This window comes from Lonchura striata, chromosome 5, assembly GCF_050655825.1.
Source record: "Lonchura striata isolate lonStrDom1 chromosome 5, ASM5065582v1, whole genome shotgun sequence".
NCBI lineage: Eukaryota > Metazoa > Chordata > Aves > Passeriformes > Estrildidae > Lonchura > Lonchura striata.
Window position 1 is genome coordinate 45,916,732 of NC_140707.1, and position 14,908 is coordinate 45,931,639.

The following is a 14,908-nucleotide window of genomic DNA, read 5'->3' on the forward strand; positions in this document are numbered from 1 at the left end:
AGAAGTAGAAGAAAAGAAGCAGAAATACAGTGATAAGTCACTGATGTTGACATACCTATCCTTCTGCCAACAAGCTTAACTTCCCAAAAGGCATGAAGAACAATATTAAACAAGAAATAGAAACAGGGCCTGGGTTAATTGAATTGTTCTCTCTACAAGCATATGAGAAAATATGACAAGAATATAAACAGTTTATTTGACAGCTTCTAGCATTTAAAGAACATTGGGTATTCTATTAAAATTTATCCCACTAGATTATAAAACATAATTTTAAAAAAAAACATGTGCAATCTGGGTGTTAAAGTAAAATCACATGAAGACCTGATGTTTGTTAAGACAAATAGGTACTATTGTTTTTTTCTTAACTCACTATTTTAAGATCTATTAGTAAATAGGTGTTGTTATTAAAAAACACTAAACACAAAAAAAAAAAACACAAAAAACACACAAAAAAAACCCCCAAACACACAGAGAAGAAACCCACAGGAAATAAACCTCCACACCTCAAGAAATCCAGCTGCTTATCTATCTTTCAATGTCTGTCAATACATACATGTTGGCAATATATTTATTGCATGAGGAACATTCCCTTTCAATTTTTTTTTAATAATAATGACCTAGTGGTTCAGCCTCTATTAATATTTAAATTATTATCAATTCCACATCTGTCGGGTAAAATTCTAAAATTCAAACCAAGTGACTAAGAGAATTCACATTCAGTAAGTGCAAGAAAAAGATTAAAAACTTTTTAGAAGTGTTGTGTCTGACGCAGGTCCCTCTGACAGGTCTAGGCATATAGCATGTAAAATCTAAAAGCTGCTGGAGTATAGCTAAATGCTGTTATCCAAGCTGTCATAACTGTATTGCAGTTTAAAGATATTTCTTGACAAGAAAATTGAGAAAGCTGTCTGGCTAGTAAATCAAAACCATCCTCCTCTTTCAGTGGCCAATGAACAGATGCAGTTTAGGTCACAGATGGTGTTTTTCACCTTTTGGTCACCATGCACATTTTCAGCACAAATACTTGCTTTCTTTATCACTAGGAGTGAAAAGTACCACTATCCACAAACCACTGTTATTTCAGAAGGCAAAAAGCTGCTGAGCAGATAAGTTCCGGGAGTGCAGAGTGGTTTTTAATGATCTCGTAATTCAGATGTAGTGCATTTTACTGTGGAATATATTGTTATATGGCTATATTGCCTTGGGGAAACTTAAAAGAAGCAGAAATACCATCAAAAATAAAAGGTATATTGGGTAAATTGAGATTAATGCAAACAAAACAAACAAACAAACAAAAGGCACAATAGGTAAGCCTTTGTTGGTTTGAGAGTATACGTTAAAGCTTCCAAGTGGGTTCAACATTTCACTTATAATGGCCACTTATTTCTTTCATTTCCTTTACAACCTGCAAGACTGTTTATCTTATCTCCTCTGCTCCCTGCAAGGATACTCTTCTTAGCACAGGTGTCTATCAGAAGTGTTTGTAGCAGCTGCTCTGGCCATCATCCTCCCCTGGACAGGTGCTTCCTTTGGCATTTCCAGGGTCCCTTCAATCAGGGCAGCACAGAACCAGCATCAAACTCCAAAGGCTCTCTGATCTCCTGATACTGAGTTCTCAAAAATTTAAAACTCTGGACTTAGTATCAAGAAGTGTTCTTCACTGTGGCCCTGTTTTCATAAAAGTGTGTCTCCAGAATGCTTAACTTAAATGGATTTGCCACTTTTTCCTTTTTTTTTTTTTTTACTTTTTCAGATCAATACTCACTGTTGAAATCAAACAAATTTTAATTCTTATTGCAAAGAGTAACTGGTTGAAAACATTATTTAAACCAAATTATGTTTTCAACAAGCTTTGTATAAGGTGTCCATGAGAAAATGTATAAAGGAAACTTGAGAAAATCAGAAGTTGATAGCTATACATGAGACCAGTGGGATTCTGTGGGATTTTGCTTCTGTGGAAGCAAATGTTTAATTTTTTCTAAAGAGATCTCAGAGTCAGGGGAGCTCAACAAGTTTATTAAAAGATCCTTTGTTAACAGCTGACTGAGTTCAGTGACTTGACAAGTATTTTCTGAACCTGTACTCCTTTAAGAAAGAAACCCTTGCTAGACAAAATGCCAATTTAAATTTAAACAAATCTAGAACAAATTTCATTAACTATCTTATTGTAGCCAAGGAATTAATAAAAACTATTTTTGTTAAAATATAATAAGGCAACAAATCTTGTGAAGCAAGAGGAAGATGAAGATCTCTGATGAGCTATCAGGTGCAGTTTACTCCCAATTCAATTTTTTAAAGAGATTAAATCACCTTCGTATTCATTTTACCAGACTGAAATATATACATTGTTGAAAAAACTATTGGTTCTGATTCTTCTTTACATAGTAGCTTGTGCACATTCATTTTTTTAACTAAACTTGTAAATTTTAGTCTGTATTAGTGTTCTGTAAATTTCCAGGAAATATGGAGTGTTTTTCTGAATATAGAGAATCATTTTTCTTTGAATGTTTTGTTTGTCAGAGTTCCAATAGCCAATACCTGGACTCCAAGTAGTTTAACTACAAAGAATGAATACTCTATGAGAGAAGTGGGAGAATCTTTGGTTATTCTGGATGATGAAAGGATGAACTGTATCAATAATTCTTTTCTTAGTTTTACTGCCAACATCCTGAATGAATTCTTGACCAAATGCTCCAAAATTCTATAGTCAAATTTTTAATTACTACAGACTGGATCCCTAGAAACTTTAATTATTCAACTCATGTATACAAGCAGATTACTTCACTCTAGTCTTTGCAGAATCAGAAACAAGTCATTTACTTCCAGATCTTCAAAGAACTTTTGACACCTAATTTCCTAAAATAAAATTCTTAATACTGACACGGCAACATAATGATGATGCAAGATGCAAATACTTCAAAATCAATTAATAACATCAAGACTAAAATTAGTAGTTGCTTACTGGTGACTTTGAGATAAATCCTTAATCACATACTCAGATGTTTTAAAAACCTAATAAATTAAGTCTTTAGAATAATTTTTTAAAATACTGAAAAACAGTGAATTTTTCAGTGCCCTAGACGATGGTAAGAAAAATCATATATGGTAACAAAAATATATATGCAGTACTTTGATAAATAGGGATATTTCAGGGTCAATATATAAATAAAATTTATGTTATGGGGTTCTCTTAATGATTTTTCATTGGTCTTTCCTGAATGACATGTTCATTGACATTAGAAACAAATGTTTCAATAAACCTGATGGTTCATATTCAAAATATAGTACACTTTTACATTTCCATCCTGTGGAATCAAGCAATCTCTAAGCAACTGCTTGCAAAGAAAATGGGAGTGTATGAAGGGGCTTAAATGAATATATATACCTAAATAATGCTCAATTTACGACACTCATATATAAGTCAAACTAGAATAAGTGTTTGTCCATTAATAAAGTTCCCTGTTAAAAAAGTGTCCTACAAAATTATTTTATTCCCAAAAGCTGTGATAGCATTTCTGGAGAATTCTAAGATTTAAACTAAAGAACATAGTCACAACAAAGTCTCAAAAGGAACTCCTGAAAGAAAAGAAAACCAACAAAAGAGAAAAAAATTTTGTTATCTTAGCTTTCATGGAAGCTGGGAAATTTGCAGAGGACTTTCTCTGACTCTATTCAACAGGCATGCAGTGTCTATTTCACTCAATCAAATGCCTAGAAATCCATTCAAGGAGCAACCAAAGCACACAGACTACAAAAAGGCTTAGAGGAAGATTTTCTTTTGGAGATAGTGTAGTAAGAAGGGTGTAACTAGCACCCTTTTTTACAAAATCATCATGTTGGAAGCTTATAACAAGTACAGAATTAGAATGATGAATGCATTTAATTCATACAACAGACTTGAAAATAAAGGGCAAAGAAACTTCCAAAATCAGCAAGGTCACACCTTTCTCAGCTGTGGTCACAGAACCTTGCCTTTAATTTAGCAAATCCCACAAAATTTAAAAGAGAATGAAGAAGCCTTCACCAAAAAAAAAATAATTTTGTTTAATGACTGGCCCTTTTCAGATAATCATTTGTGATGCAAAGGGTTGTAAAGGTGCAAAAGGAGCATTTGATACAGATTTTGAAGTTCTTAAGTTTTGCGAAGCTAAGGATTATGAAAAAGCCTAGAGGCATACACACGCACATACTTTCCTCAGTTCTGAACTTCCCCAATGAGAAATTTAACAAAAGAATTCAGTTTTATAAGGGCCACAGTGGAGAAAGAATATTGACCCTAAAATGCCTTGGACAGGAGTCATCAGAAGGAAAATAAATCTAACATAGTTTTTAGTAATAAATAGTTCATTCTCTGGCAATGTAGATATACCTGAACTGTCAGGCCCCTAGAAAAACACAACCCCAGTCAATGTCAATCTGTGTTATTTCAAATGATGCTGGGTTTAATTGGTTGAAGTTTCAGTTATATTAATTTCCTCTACAGGAAAGTACAGGTGGTGCTCTTAGTAATGATCTAGTTACTTCCTGTCACAAAAAAAGTATATTATTTACCAATGATAGTCATAAATACAATAAAGGTGCATTTTATTTTGAGAGGAGAAACATCTCTTTGTCTCTAGTTTGAATCTCCTAAAATTTCTCTGAGTATGTATGATTTTTAATAGGCAAAACGCAATCCTTTTCTTTTTGCTAATGTATCAACCATCTAATGAAACATTTAAATATATTACTTACAGGTGGTTACAGTGGGGATTCCTCTTCACTGCAACACATTCCAATGCAGTACTTTATTTTTCTAATGTACTCTAGAAATTCACAAAACTGTGACTCATTTAAGCAAGGGTTGTAATATGATGTGTCCTAGTTGCTTCATCATGAATAAACCAGCAGAGGTTCCCATGGAGTAGAGGTTTTTTGCTGTGGTAGACTTCAATAAGGGTTAAGAATTAACTACACACCATATGCTTTGTAGAATCTTGCATAAGATTCTGCCCCCAAAAAACTCAACTAGAAATAGGATCTTAGTTCCTCAGTTTCCAGAGCACCTTTCTGAAATTCAATCTTCAACCACAGGCTTCAACCAAGATTGTACAGGCTTCTCTTGCACCATGCTATTTCTCCCATAGCTTGTATTTTTCAAGCATTGGAAAGCCTCATATGTTTTACAAGGCTAACTGTTTAAATTACAATGGAAACTGTTTCTAAATCTGTTCATTTCAATATATGGTATTCTTAGAGTATTTTAGCTGACCTTAAGAATCCTTCACCCTGGTACATGAAGCAAAATACCATAAATCATAAAGCAGCATAAAACTCTAGCATTTATTGTAAGTTAGAACTATGATTTTCTTCATACTTCTTAGTAGGAAGAATTTTTACAATTGATTTCATGATAATTAAATTTAAAAAGCAAAATGCAATTTAATGGAATTTTAAATGCTGCACTTACTGGAATACTTTATTTGTCACAAGGTCTAGGGGTTTAGAATTGACTAATAGACAGAGATGATGATAAATCAATGTAACAGAGTTAATTTCTTAGAGTTGAATTGGATTTAGTCACTCAACCCTCAGAATAATGAAATTGCATGGCCAAATCCCATGCTTCTCATAGAATGTAGGGATAAGAGAACTCAGCTAATTTTTTTTTTTTTTTTTGAGAGAGAGGCTCTCTAATGGTATTGAAAAAATAAACCTGTGTAAGTCACAGCAGTTTAATTCATCATCTTCCCATTCCATTGAAATTTCAATTAAAACCACAGTTTAAAATGTTCCACACACAGAATTAATTTATTGTATTGGACAATCTAAAATTATATGTGACTTGTTAGTGTATGAATTTCAGCATACATCTAGAGAGAAGTTGTAAACAATAAATTAACTGCTTCCCTTAAAAAAAATCCTAAGAATTCCCAAAGTAAAAGTCATTCAAATACTTCAAAAACCAAGTAATTTTTTTTTTTTTTTTTTTTTTTGCCACTAGTAAAAATATTTTCATTTTGGTCTTGTATGTAGTTTGCATTAGTGAATCAAAAACATCATTATGTGTCTTGCCTTACTCACAGTAGAAACTAAATTCAAACTGAGCTTTAACATTTCATTATAATGTTTCGTAAATTCCCTGTGTGCAGAAATAATGTATATGTCTGTTTTATCTTCCAAGTTTACATATTTGTGTCTAATTAGTACAATGAATCCTAGCACTCAGTTGCACTGTCAGAGCTACTTGTGTTATGCTTTGCCTATTTTTATTTATATTAGTTAAAGACTTTCCTAATAGAACTCTGGCCAAGCCAAAATAATCCCTCCCTCCACACCCCTGCAGTGCTAACCCAAATCTACACAACCTTTGGCTAGCCAGAACAGATGAGCATGTGGAAAGTTCTGTTGAGTATGATTCAGTGGTACTCTTTTGGGGGATTACTTATGTAAAAAGTGAAACATAAGTGTGCATAATATCCCTCTTCTGTGGACAGCTATAAGAGCCATGGTAGATGAGATGTGAAGAGCTGCTCTAACTGAAGAAGGAATCCACGTGGGTTCTTAAGGTCTCTATGCAAACCTCCCCTGTGTGAAATGCATTTTATGCAGCCACCTGTACCCAGTGGGAATCATTTCTGTGTTACAAGGACTGCCATATCTCAGCCCTCCAAGTCACTCATGTATTAAGTTACATAAGAGGTTTGTAATGTATTTTTGTTGAAACGACACATACTCAACTACAATGGATTTGTTAGTGATGGTATAATTATGCCTTTTTGCAAGCATGCCTGCAAACTTTATATCAAAACTTTTCAGAAGGGCACTTTTTAATGTACTTTAATAGAGCCAGAAACATTTCCACATTATAATGGGAAATGCATCCCTGCTGCAGCCCCTAAGTTTTTCGGGATTCTGCTGGTCAGTGTTTCTTCGCTTATCCTAATTTAAAATACTGTAATAAACAAATGTAAATAAAGCACATGTACCAAACACCCTCTAACCTCAAGTGCTACCAGTCAATATTTTTTGTCATTTATATTTCTATTTCTTTATCCCTAGGCTTTATACTGGAAACTGCATTCCTTCTCATTTGACAGGCAGATTGTAAAGATGACTCTCTTTCTCCAGCACTTTTTAAATGCCTCCAGTTCTGATTTAATTACCTTTATTCCTCCTCTTCTCTTTGGGTTCATAGCCTAGAACAGCCTTGGTAATCAATGCTTTAGAATGAACCATCAGCTTCCAGTATGAGAAATTCTTATAACTGCACCAGTCTTAGCATACTCTTGGAGCACTAGCTTACAAGCAAATGCTGCAACAGATACAAGAAATGAATATGCCTTCATGTCCTATTAGGAAACATAATGCTCAAATATCATATTTCATCCATTTGTGTTCAGGAAATGAGAAGCATCAGTGCATCACACTCATGTGTAATTGTGTACCTATCCATTATAATTCCTCCACAGATAAATCTTAATAAAACACACACTATCATTTAAGAGTTGCCATGTTACCTGTCTGTGATGTTTCTAGAGTTTAGCTAGCCTTGCCATATACATTCCTGCCACATTACATGCCAAGAATATTTAATTCCCACTCAATAGTTACTTGGGGGAAGGGGAAGAGTAGAATAATAGTTTACAAATAATCCCTTACTAAAAACACCCACTGTGGCTGAAGTTCTTTTCTTCTAGGTGGTGTAGAAAAATTTTCCATTACAAATAGAGCAGATTACACATAATAGGCTTTTTCTCACTTTTTGTGTCGATCAGTCAAAGAGGGACCGTAGTTTGTTGAAGTAGGCTGGTTAATGTTCTACTGTCATTAAAAGAAGCGTAACAGTGTGATCATACATTTGGAAAAAACCACAGGCATCTTTGCTATCATTTTCAGAGTGGAAGCTCTGTTACTGCTAGATTCCATCATTACTGCAGCTACTAACACTGAAAATTTGTTAAAGTTGTGTATGTGGATGAATTCATCCAACATCAAGTTTTAATAATTCATTATGCAGTACCTGCTACTAATACAGAAACAGTTCAAGTGCTCAAAAAAGCCTTTCAGATTCTAGGAAAGATTTTAAAGAAATAAAGAAAAATTTTATTCGTTGGCAAGAATAATTTTTCACAACAGTCAGGACTGACAGCTGTAATTCCTGTTCCTCAAAGGCAGAAGCAGTAGCATAGCATCCCTGAAGCAAGGAGGAAATGAACATGCACATATTTCATAAGATTTGCATGGGAAACTATGATTTTGCCTTTTTGTCTGTACTGATTCCACCCAGGACAAAATTAATTTTTTGCAGTAGCTGGGACCCTAATATTATTCAATTCCACCTCAAGTCATTTCCTGTGTTGGCAGAAAGGGAATCTCTCTCTCTTCCTTTCAAGAGTGTTCCTTTTGGTTGAATAAATGGGCAAAGTGTGGAAGCCATCCCATGTTGTTCCTTGTCCTGGCATCCCAGAATGTGCTGAGCATTTTTGCACGTGAATCACTCTCTCTTGTACACTTGTGTTATTCTATTCGTTCCCTTATCCCATTAATGTTTCCAGTAATTTGATCTTCTCTAGACATGTGTTCTACATGGTTTCTGCCTCCAATTCTCTCCTCTGTGCCACCACAGCAGGAAGGGGAGGGGAAGGGGGAAAGAACATGCAGAGTTGGGAGAGTGTTTGTGGTAGCCCTGAACTGGGGAATGCCACTAACCACAACTGTGAGAGAGGATCAGATCCTGGAGGGGTTGGTCATGCTTGGTGCCCTCATCAGCAAAGGTGATAACAAGCACTAGTCTAGATGATCTGAAATCTCAAGATAATAACCAGCTGTGTCAAAGTTTGTCAGGTCTGACACTTCTCTTATCAAGTGTGAAGCATACGAGCACATTTGTCCTGGAATACACAGATGAGTTTTCTCATACTGATGAACTCATAAAGGTACAAGATGTATGCATCAGCAATAATAAATGGGTCAGCATAATAATATTCTAAGTACTGACAGGGAAACATAATGATGATGCAAGATGCAAACACATTAAAATTATACTAAATTGTCCTGTCTTATGTTTTTGTTGCTCTTCAGAGAAAACATTAAAGAGAAAGAAAATTTGCAACAGTGTATATATTTCAGTTAATAAATTTAAAATTTCTTTTATTCAACATACAATCATGCCATTCATAGCAAGACAAAATATCATGGAATACTAATGTAACCTTCCTGTATTCACTAGAACTTATTTCTTTTCTATATTTATACTCGTTTTCAGTTGTGATAAGACATACATTCAACACATTCTTTTGCTCTACTGTAGTTTCACAGTAGAACTTATGCATTCAATGTAAAAAAATTAGCAATATTTGACATTTAACTTCATTTGTTTGATCTCAAATTAGTTATATGTTTATTTAATCTATTGAATATACTAGCATTCAACCTTGTCATTTTTCTTTAAAAAAACCTAAATCTTGCCACTTTTCCTTAAATAATAGGTAAGATGAACTGTTCATTTATTTTTCTATATTTACAGAAAACTCCAAATTCTGAAGTATATTTACACACAGACAATCAGAACAATTCACAGATGAAGTCCTAGCAATTATTTTAGTACAAATGTATTATCAAAATTAATTTTAACACTTGCCACTAAAAATGCACCCTTTGTTAAATAGGATGCTTGAGAACAGTAGCTTACAAAGTTAGATGAAGATTGAGGTGACTTCTAAACAAAACTTTTCCAGATTGTGAAGACTGACTACAGCCAGAGGGAAAAAAACATCATTTGAATAATGCCCAGTAAGAACAATTGCATTATTGAATTGCAATTACATATTGAAGACAAACCTTATTTATAGTCCCAGTTCAGCCACTACTCCTGCTGCTGCTAAGCTGTGTGCCCCAGGTTTTCATCTCAGTGTTCATTTAAGGATTAGAAACAGTTTTCAGATAATTATTTTTACTTCTTCATATTAAAAAATATTTAATTTATTTTGGTTTCCTATATGCCTATGTGGGCTCTTCTTGGACACTACACAAACATTAAAGATCAAAAAATATGATTTGGGACACCCTAGAGGCACATTATAACACAAATAATGTACCTTGTTCAAAGTCTTTTTGCCACATTTTTCTAACAATGAACACCGGAAATGTTTACAATTATTACATGTCCTTTCTGCACCACATTTTCTAAATGAGAGAGAAGAAAATGCATCTACTTGTCTTGCTTGACTTTTCTTGCCTTTTTTTAATTTTAATGATTTAGGTATTAAATTGACAGGTATTAGTAAACAACACAACTTTAAGCTGGTGTTTTGTTGTTCACAATTTCAGGAGACTTTTCAGAAGTTTTGAGTGCTGGGAGATTTTTTTAACATTTCATCAGGCAACACAATAACCCATATAAATTACTCAATTACCAAGCACACAAGCAAATTTATTTATAAGCTGCCCACTTTCAGACCTGGAGTTTTCAGTAACCATTTCTCAGAAAAAATCTTAAGGAGTCAAGAATAGTGTAAATGATTTTTTTCCTTTCACTCAGAAGTTTAATGTAAGTTCTCTTTCAAATGCAGGGGCCAAAAAAATTGTCACTACTTGTTTGGGTTTGGCTGTTTCCTTCAGAGGCTTTTGCTAGTCATGAAAAATATGCCATAATACTTTAGAGTCTGTAGTTTTAAAACTGTACATACCTCAACACTAAAATGTCAACAACATTGTTACACAGAAGACAACTATGGATACACTGTCAGAAAATGCTTCTTTAACTCTGTTTCCAAAAAAAAAAAAATCATTTTGAGATCATAGGGTCTCTTTCCATCTTCAGCTCAAAACTTCATCTTCTTCAATTATTATACAACCTGATCAATTTAAAGTGAAATATATTCTCAAAGCCAATTATGTTCCTAAAAGTTTTCTTGAAAATTCTATTAATAAGAAGGAAGAGGATCAAACTAATGCTTTCACATTGAAAAAGACTGATGGAACTCTGACATTACATACAACATCAGCTGCCTGGTCAAGTAGTTTGAGCCCAATTGCTGGTCACTTAGCATGTACATAGCTCAATATTAACTGTCTTATTACACCTCTTGTCCACAAATATTAGCATTACAGCAGTGAGGATGGAAAGTATTCATATCTATAAAAAGAAGCCATCATCAGTTGAATTGTTCTTCAAACAGACTTGTTCAGTGCTTACTCCTATACTTAAAAAAATCCAACCTAATATTTAACTTTCTCTGTCAGAACTGTAGATTTAATATAATATAAAAAAATTCATTTGCAGATACCTTGAGAATTTGCTGATAGAGATAAAAGTGTCAGTTACTCTGCAATGCCATAAAATAATAAATGCAGTACATTATACTGGATGTAGAAGGTGATTGATAATTACTTTGCCATCATGTTGTGCAAGTTCCCAAGTCAGTGATTTTTAATAGATACATAAGTGATTCAGCATTCATATTTAGGTACCATGAAGTCCCTGTAGCCTTCAAAGTTCACAGAACCCCAGATTTTCAATAATACTCTTATTTATTTGTTCAGAAGTTATTTTGTAGCAGCTTGGGGAATTATATAAGTTCCAGTCTTTCTAAAAATACTGTGATACAGCTGCTTCCTGAGCACCTTTGAATTTCCTATTTCATCCAACTGCTTGCTGCAACTGTCACTTAATAATAAACTTTCTCCACTATTCAATAGTTGTGAAAGTAATTGATTCCATTGAGGAGCATTGATGTGCAAAGAAGGGTCATATTTTAGACATTATCCTAGTAAAATAATCCTAGGGAAAAAAAAGGGATAGAAATAGGAAAACAACTACACAAGCATCACTGCAGATAAGGGTTCCACCAACATGCCTGTCAATGTTAATATTTGCCTCATTGCTACACAAGCTATTTTCCTATAGCAATGAAGTTGGTGTTTGCAGCTATTCATGTATCTGGGGAGTACTTGCTTTATAACCTGTGCAGTCTTGGAAAAGAAAGCCAAAATGATGGAAAATTCTAATTCTTCATAATGCCTCCCAGCATTAATTGCATTTAATAGAGACAATGAAAATTCAGTTCACCTGAATAGGAAAATATGGTGCATTTAAACTTTCCCTTGGTATCCAATCAAATAAAACATTCTTTATATGATCAGGATGTTTATTGTGATCTTAATTATTTCCAGTGGATCATTGAGGTTGGCAGTGACCTCTGGAGATCATCTAGTCTTAGTTCCCTGTTCAAATCAGGATCACTTACAGCTGGCTGCTCAGGAACACAGACAGCTTTCAAATGTTTCTAGAGATGTTGACAGACTCCACCTCCTCTTTCATCAAACTGTTCAAGTCTTTGACTACCTTCAGAATTAGAAAGTTGTTTCTTAGATTAAAACAGGATGTTCTCTATTTCAATTTGTTCTTATTGCTGAACACAGCACTTCATCTGCAATCCCACCAACCTTGAGGGGAAGAGTCACCTACCCTGACCTGTTGGTAACAGCGTTCATATAAACTCAGTACCAGAACATGTTAAGTCTGCAGTAGGAGGAATCAAGCAAGAATGCTTGATTCATGTACAAATATTCTAATATTTAGTAACTAAAGTCCTTCCAAGACAATCTGTAAAATCACATCATGATCTTTCATCTGACTCTAATATTCTATGCACCAAAAGAGAAAATATCCTTCATATTTGTGGGCTTTCTCTTAGTCACACCTTAAAAGACATTTGCTCCAGTGAAAATGTGGATCCAACATCCAAATTTCTCATTAAAAATACCTCATTGGAATACAAAATAAAAGATTAGCTTGTGATTAATATGCACTTTTTTGCCTACAATAAAATTTGATTACATGGAGTGGAAGCATGGAATAAAAAGTACCTGAATGTGAGAAATAAATAAAATGTTATTACTAGTCATTTGCATATACCTATGACAGTTCATGAAAACCTAGCTGCAAGAGGTACAAACAGATAGATGGTACAAAAAAAAAGCCCATACAGAGGTCATCATTCCAGCAACCCTTATTCTAAGATGAATTTTAAAAGTTAAATTGCACATTATCCTGACTTTATAAATCTGCATATTAAATACATTATGAATACATTAAATTAATATTTAACCCTGACATTTCAAAAATTTACCTGTTCTGCAGACTTGAGCTAACATATTAAATTTACAATACTGAAACTGTTTCAAAGGTCCACAAACTGTATTAGCAATAACTTCCAGGTTAAAACATTATTCTTGCTTGTTCTTATTCCGCAATAGTGAGGGTATTCAGTCACTGTACTTCATCTCAGCTGGTTCCCAGTGACTTGGGGCAGAAGCAGAACACACAGTTACATAGAGCACAAACTGATTAATATTGAAAATCCAAAGCCTTAAGTAAAATAAAGTGTTTCAGAAATGCAGTTGCAGTTTAGAAATGCAGACTGCAACCTGCACTGGCACAGTGACAAATTTGTTCCCTTCTTCCTTCAGTCCTACACATTGCAACGTACTGGAGTTGAGCAGCCACAACACCATTCCTGCTCTCTTTGTCCAGGTTTGTGCCTGTCTCCACCCAGAAAACACATGTAGAGCACCACACCAGCAAAGCAAGAGGCCTGAGGCCACAAGAGGAGTGCATTGCCCCGTACCTTCATGGCAGCAGCAGTGCCATATTGTGTTACTGCACTTGGGAGCCTGATCTCAGCAGTGCTTATCTTGAGAGAAGAGAGTAAGGCATGGACAGAGATGGGGACAGAATTACAGGGGGGTCATGATCAGCCATTACTGATCCTGAAATGCTTGTCTCAGCTCTATGATCAGTTAGAGAAAAAAACATATTTTTCAACTCCTTCCGCAACATAGAATTCTACCACAACAAAGAACAAGTAAGTAATGAAAAGTAAACAAAAATATGCAGTCTTTGTTCCCATAACACAGACAATTCTTTCTGTTTAAAAAATTAAGAAGCATAGACAGTTCTGGTATGTCCTAAAATTATTTATTTTTGCTTTTCATTCTGAAAGGTCTTATTTATACACACTGGAAAACAATTATATATAGCCTTTTTGTGTTGTTTGTCACAGGTACTTACAGGTAATAATCAAGAGATGTAGTGTATAAGGCATACACAGAGCTCACAGGCTGGTGGTTCACATTGAAGTTGGTTCATTCCTGCCAAACACACATGACAATATTTATGATCTCTGAGTGTGGATGAAGCATTAAAATTGCAGACACAGAGATCTAAATACCAGGGCCTCCTACAGTTGGTACGTAGGAGACCACAGGTAGTTGGATGTTTGAATAACCAAAGCCAAGTCCTCCATCTTATCTTTTGCTACTTTTTGCCTCTCCCATACATCAGCATATGTAGAAATGGAAGCAAGAATATAAATGGTAAGATGAGTAGGAAATGTCAAAATCTGATCTAGCTTTTTATCTTCTCCCAGTAGAAGCCATATAAGAGTATTGTTCAGGGTGTATCATTGTATTCTGCCTCACACGACCATGAAAGCACCAAGACAGTTTTAAGAAAATTTTTCATGGTGCTTCGCTTTAGTCTTTAACATTAACATTTAAAACCATGAACTCCAAATATTATAGAATAAGTATGTTTAAAGAAGGTTCTATGCTCATATTTCTTTAAAAATTTCAAAATTACTATGAGAGTCTTTTCAAAACAAGGCCCTTTCTTACAGAACAAGCAAAACAAGCCTGAAACACGTGTGAGAGATGCTTTGCCAGAATCAAAAATCCCATTTCAACTTTAGATGGGGAATTCTGTTTTAAGTCTGAAAAACCTCACACACTTGAGTGAGCTCTGAGTAAAATGAAATCTTCTGCTTCTATGTGTATTTTTATGGCTTATCTTTATCAGCCACAGCTCACTCTTTGAAATTCATCAAGCTTGAATTAACTGGCATTCCATTAAATGCCTAGGATT

At 34.4% G+C, this 14,908-nt stretch overlaps 1 protein-coding gene and 1 long non-coding RNA gene across 38 annotated transcripts in view; one reads left to right on the plus strand and one right to left on the minus strand.

Moving 5' to 3' along the window:
* Positions 1-14,908, minus strand: part of LOC116183733 (uncharacterized) — a 189,577-nt gene that overhangs the window by 42,354 nt on the left and 132,315 nt on the right. For 32 of the 37 annotated variants that reach the window (XR_014955660.1, XR_014955629.1, XR_014955631.1 and 29 more), the window contains one exon: positions 14,057-14,136. The exons of 4 other annotated variants lie outside the window; for them this stretch is intronic. Coding sequence is in view for 2 of the 33 variants with exons in the window: in XM_085580428.1 (XP_085436554.1) it covers positions 14,057-14,090 (34 nt within the window). In the remaining 31 variants the exon portion in view is untranslated. Of the gene's footprint in view, positions 1-11,353; positions 13,680-14,056; positions 14,137-14,908 lie in introns of those variants that run through there. One more of the 37 variants, XR_014955661.1, reaches the window with a different exon arrangement.
* Positions 1-14,908, plus strand: part of LOC110475291 (uncharacterized) — a 90,097-nt gene that overhangs the window by 25,213 nt on the left and 49,976 nt on the right. The gene's annotated exons all lie outside the window — the stretch shown is intronic.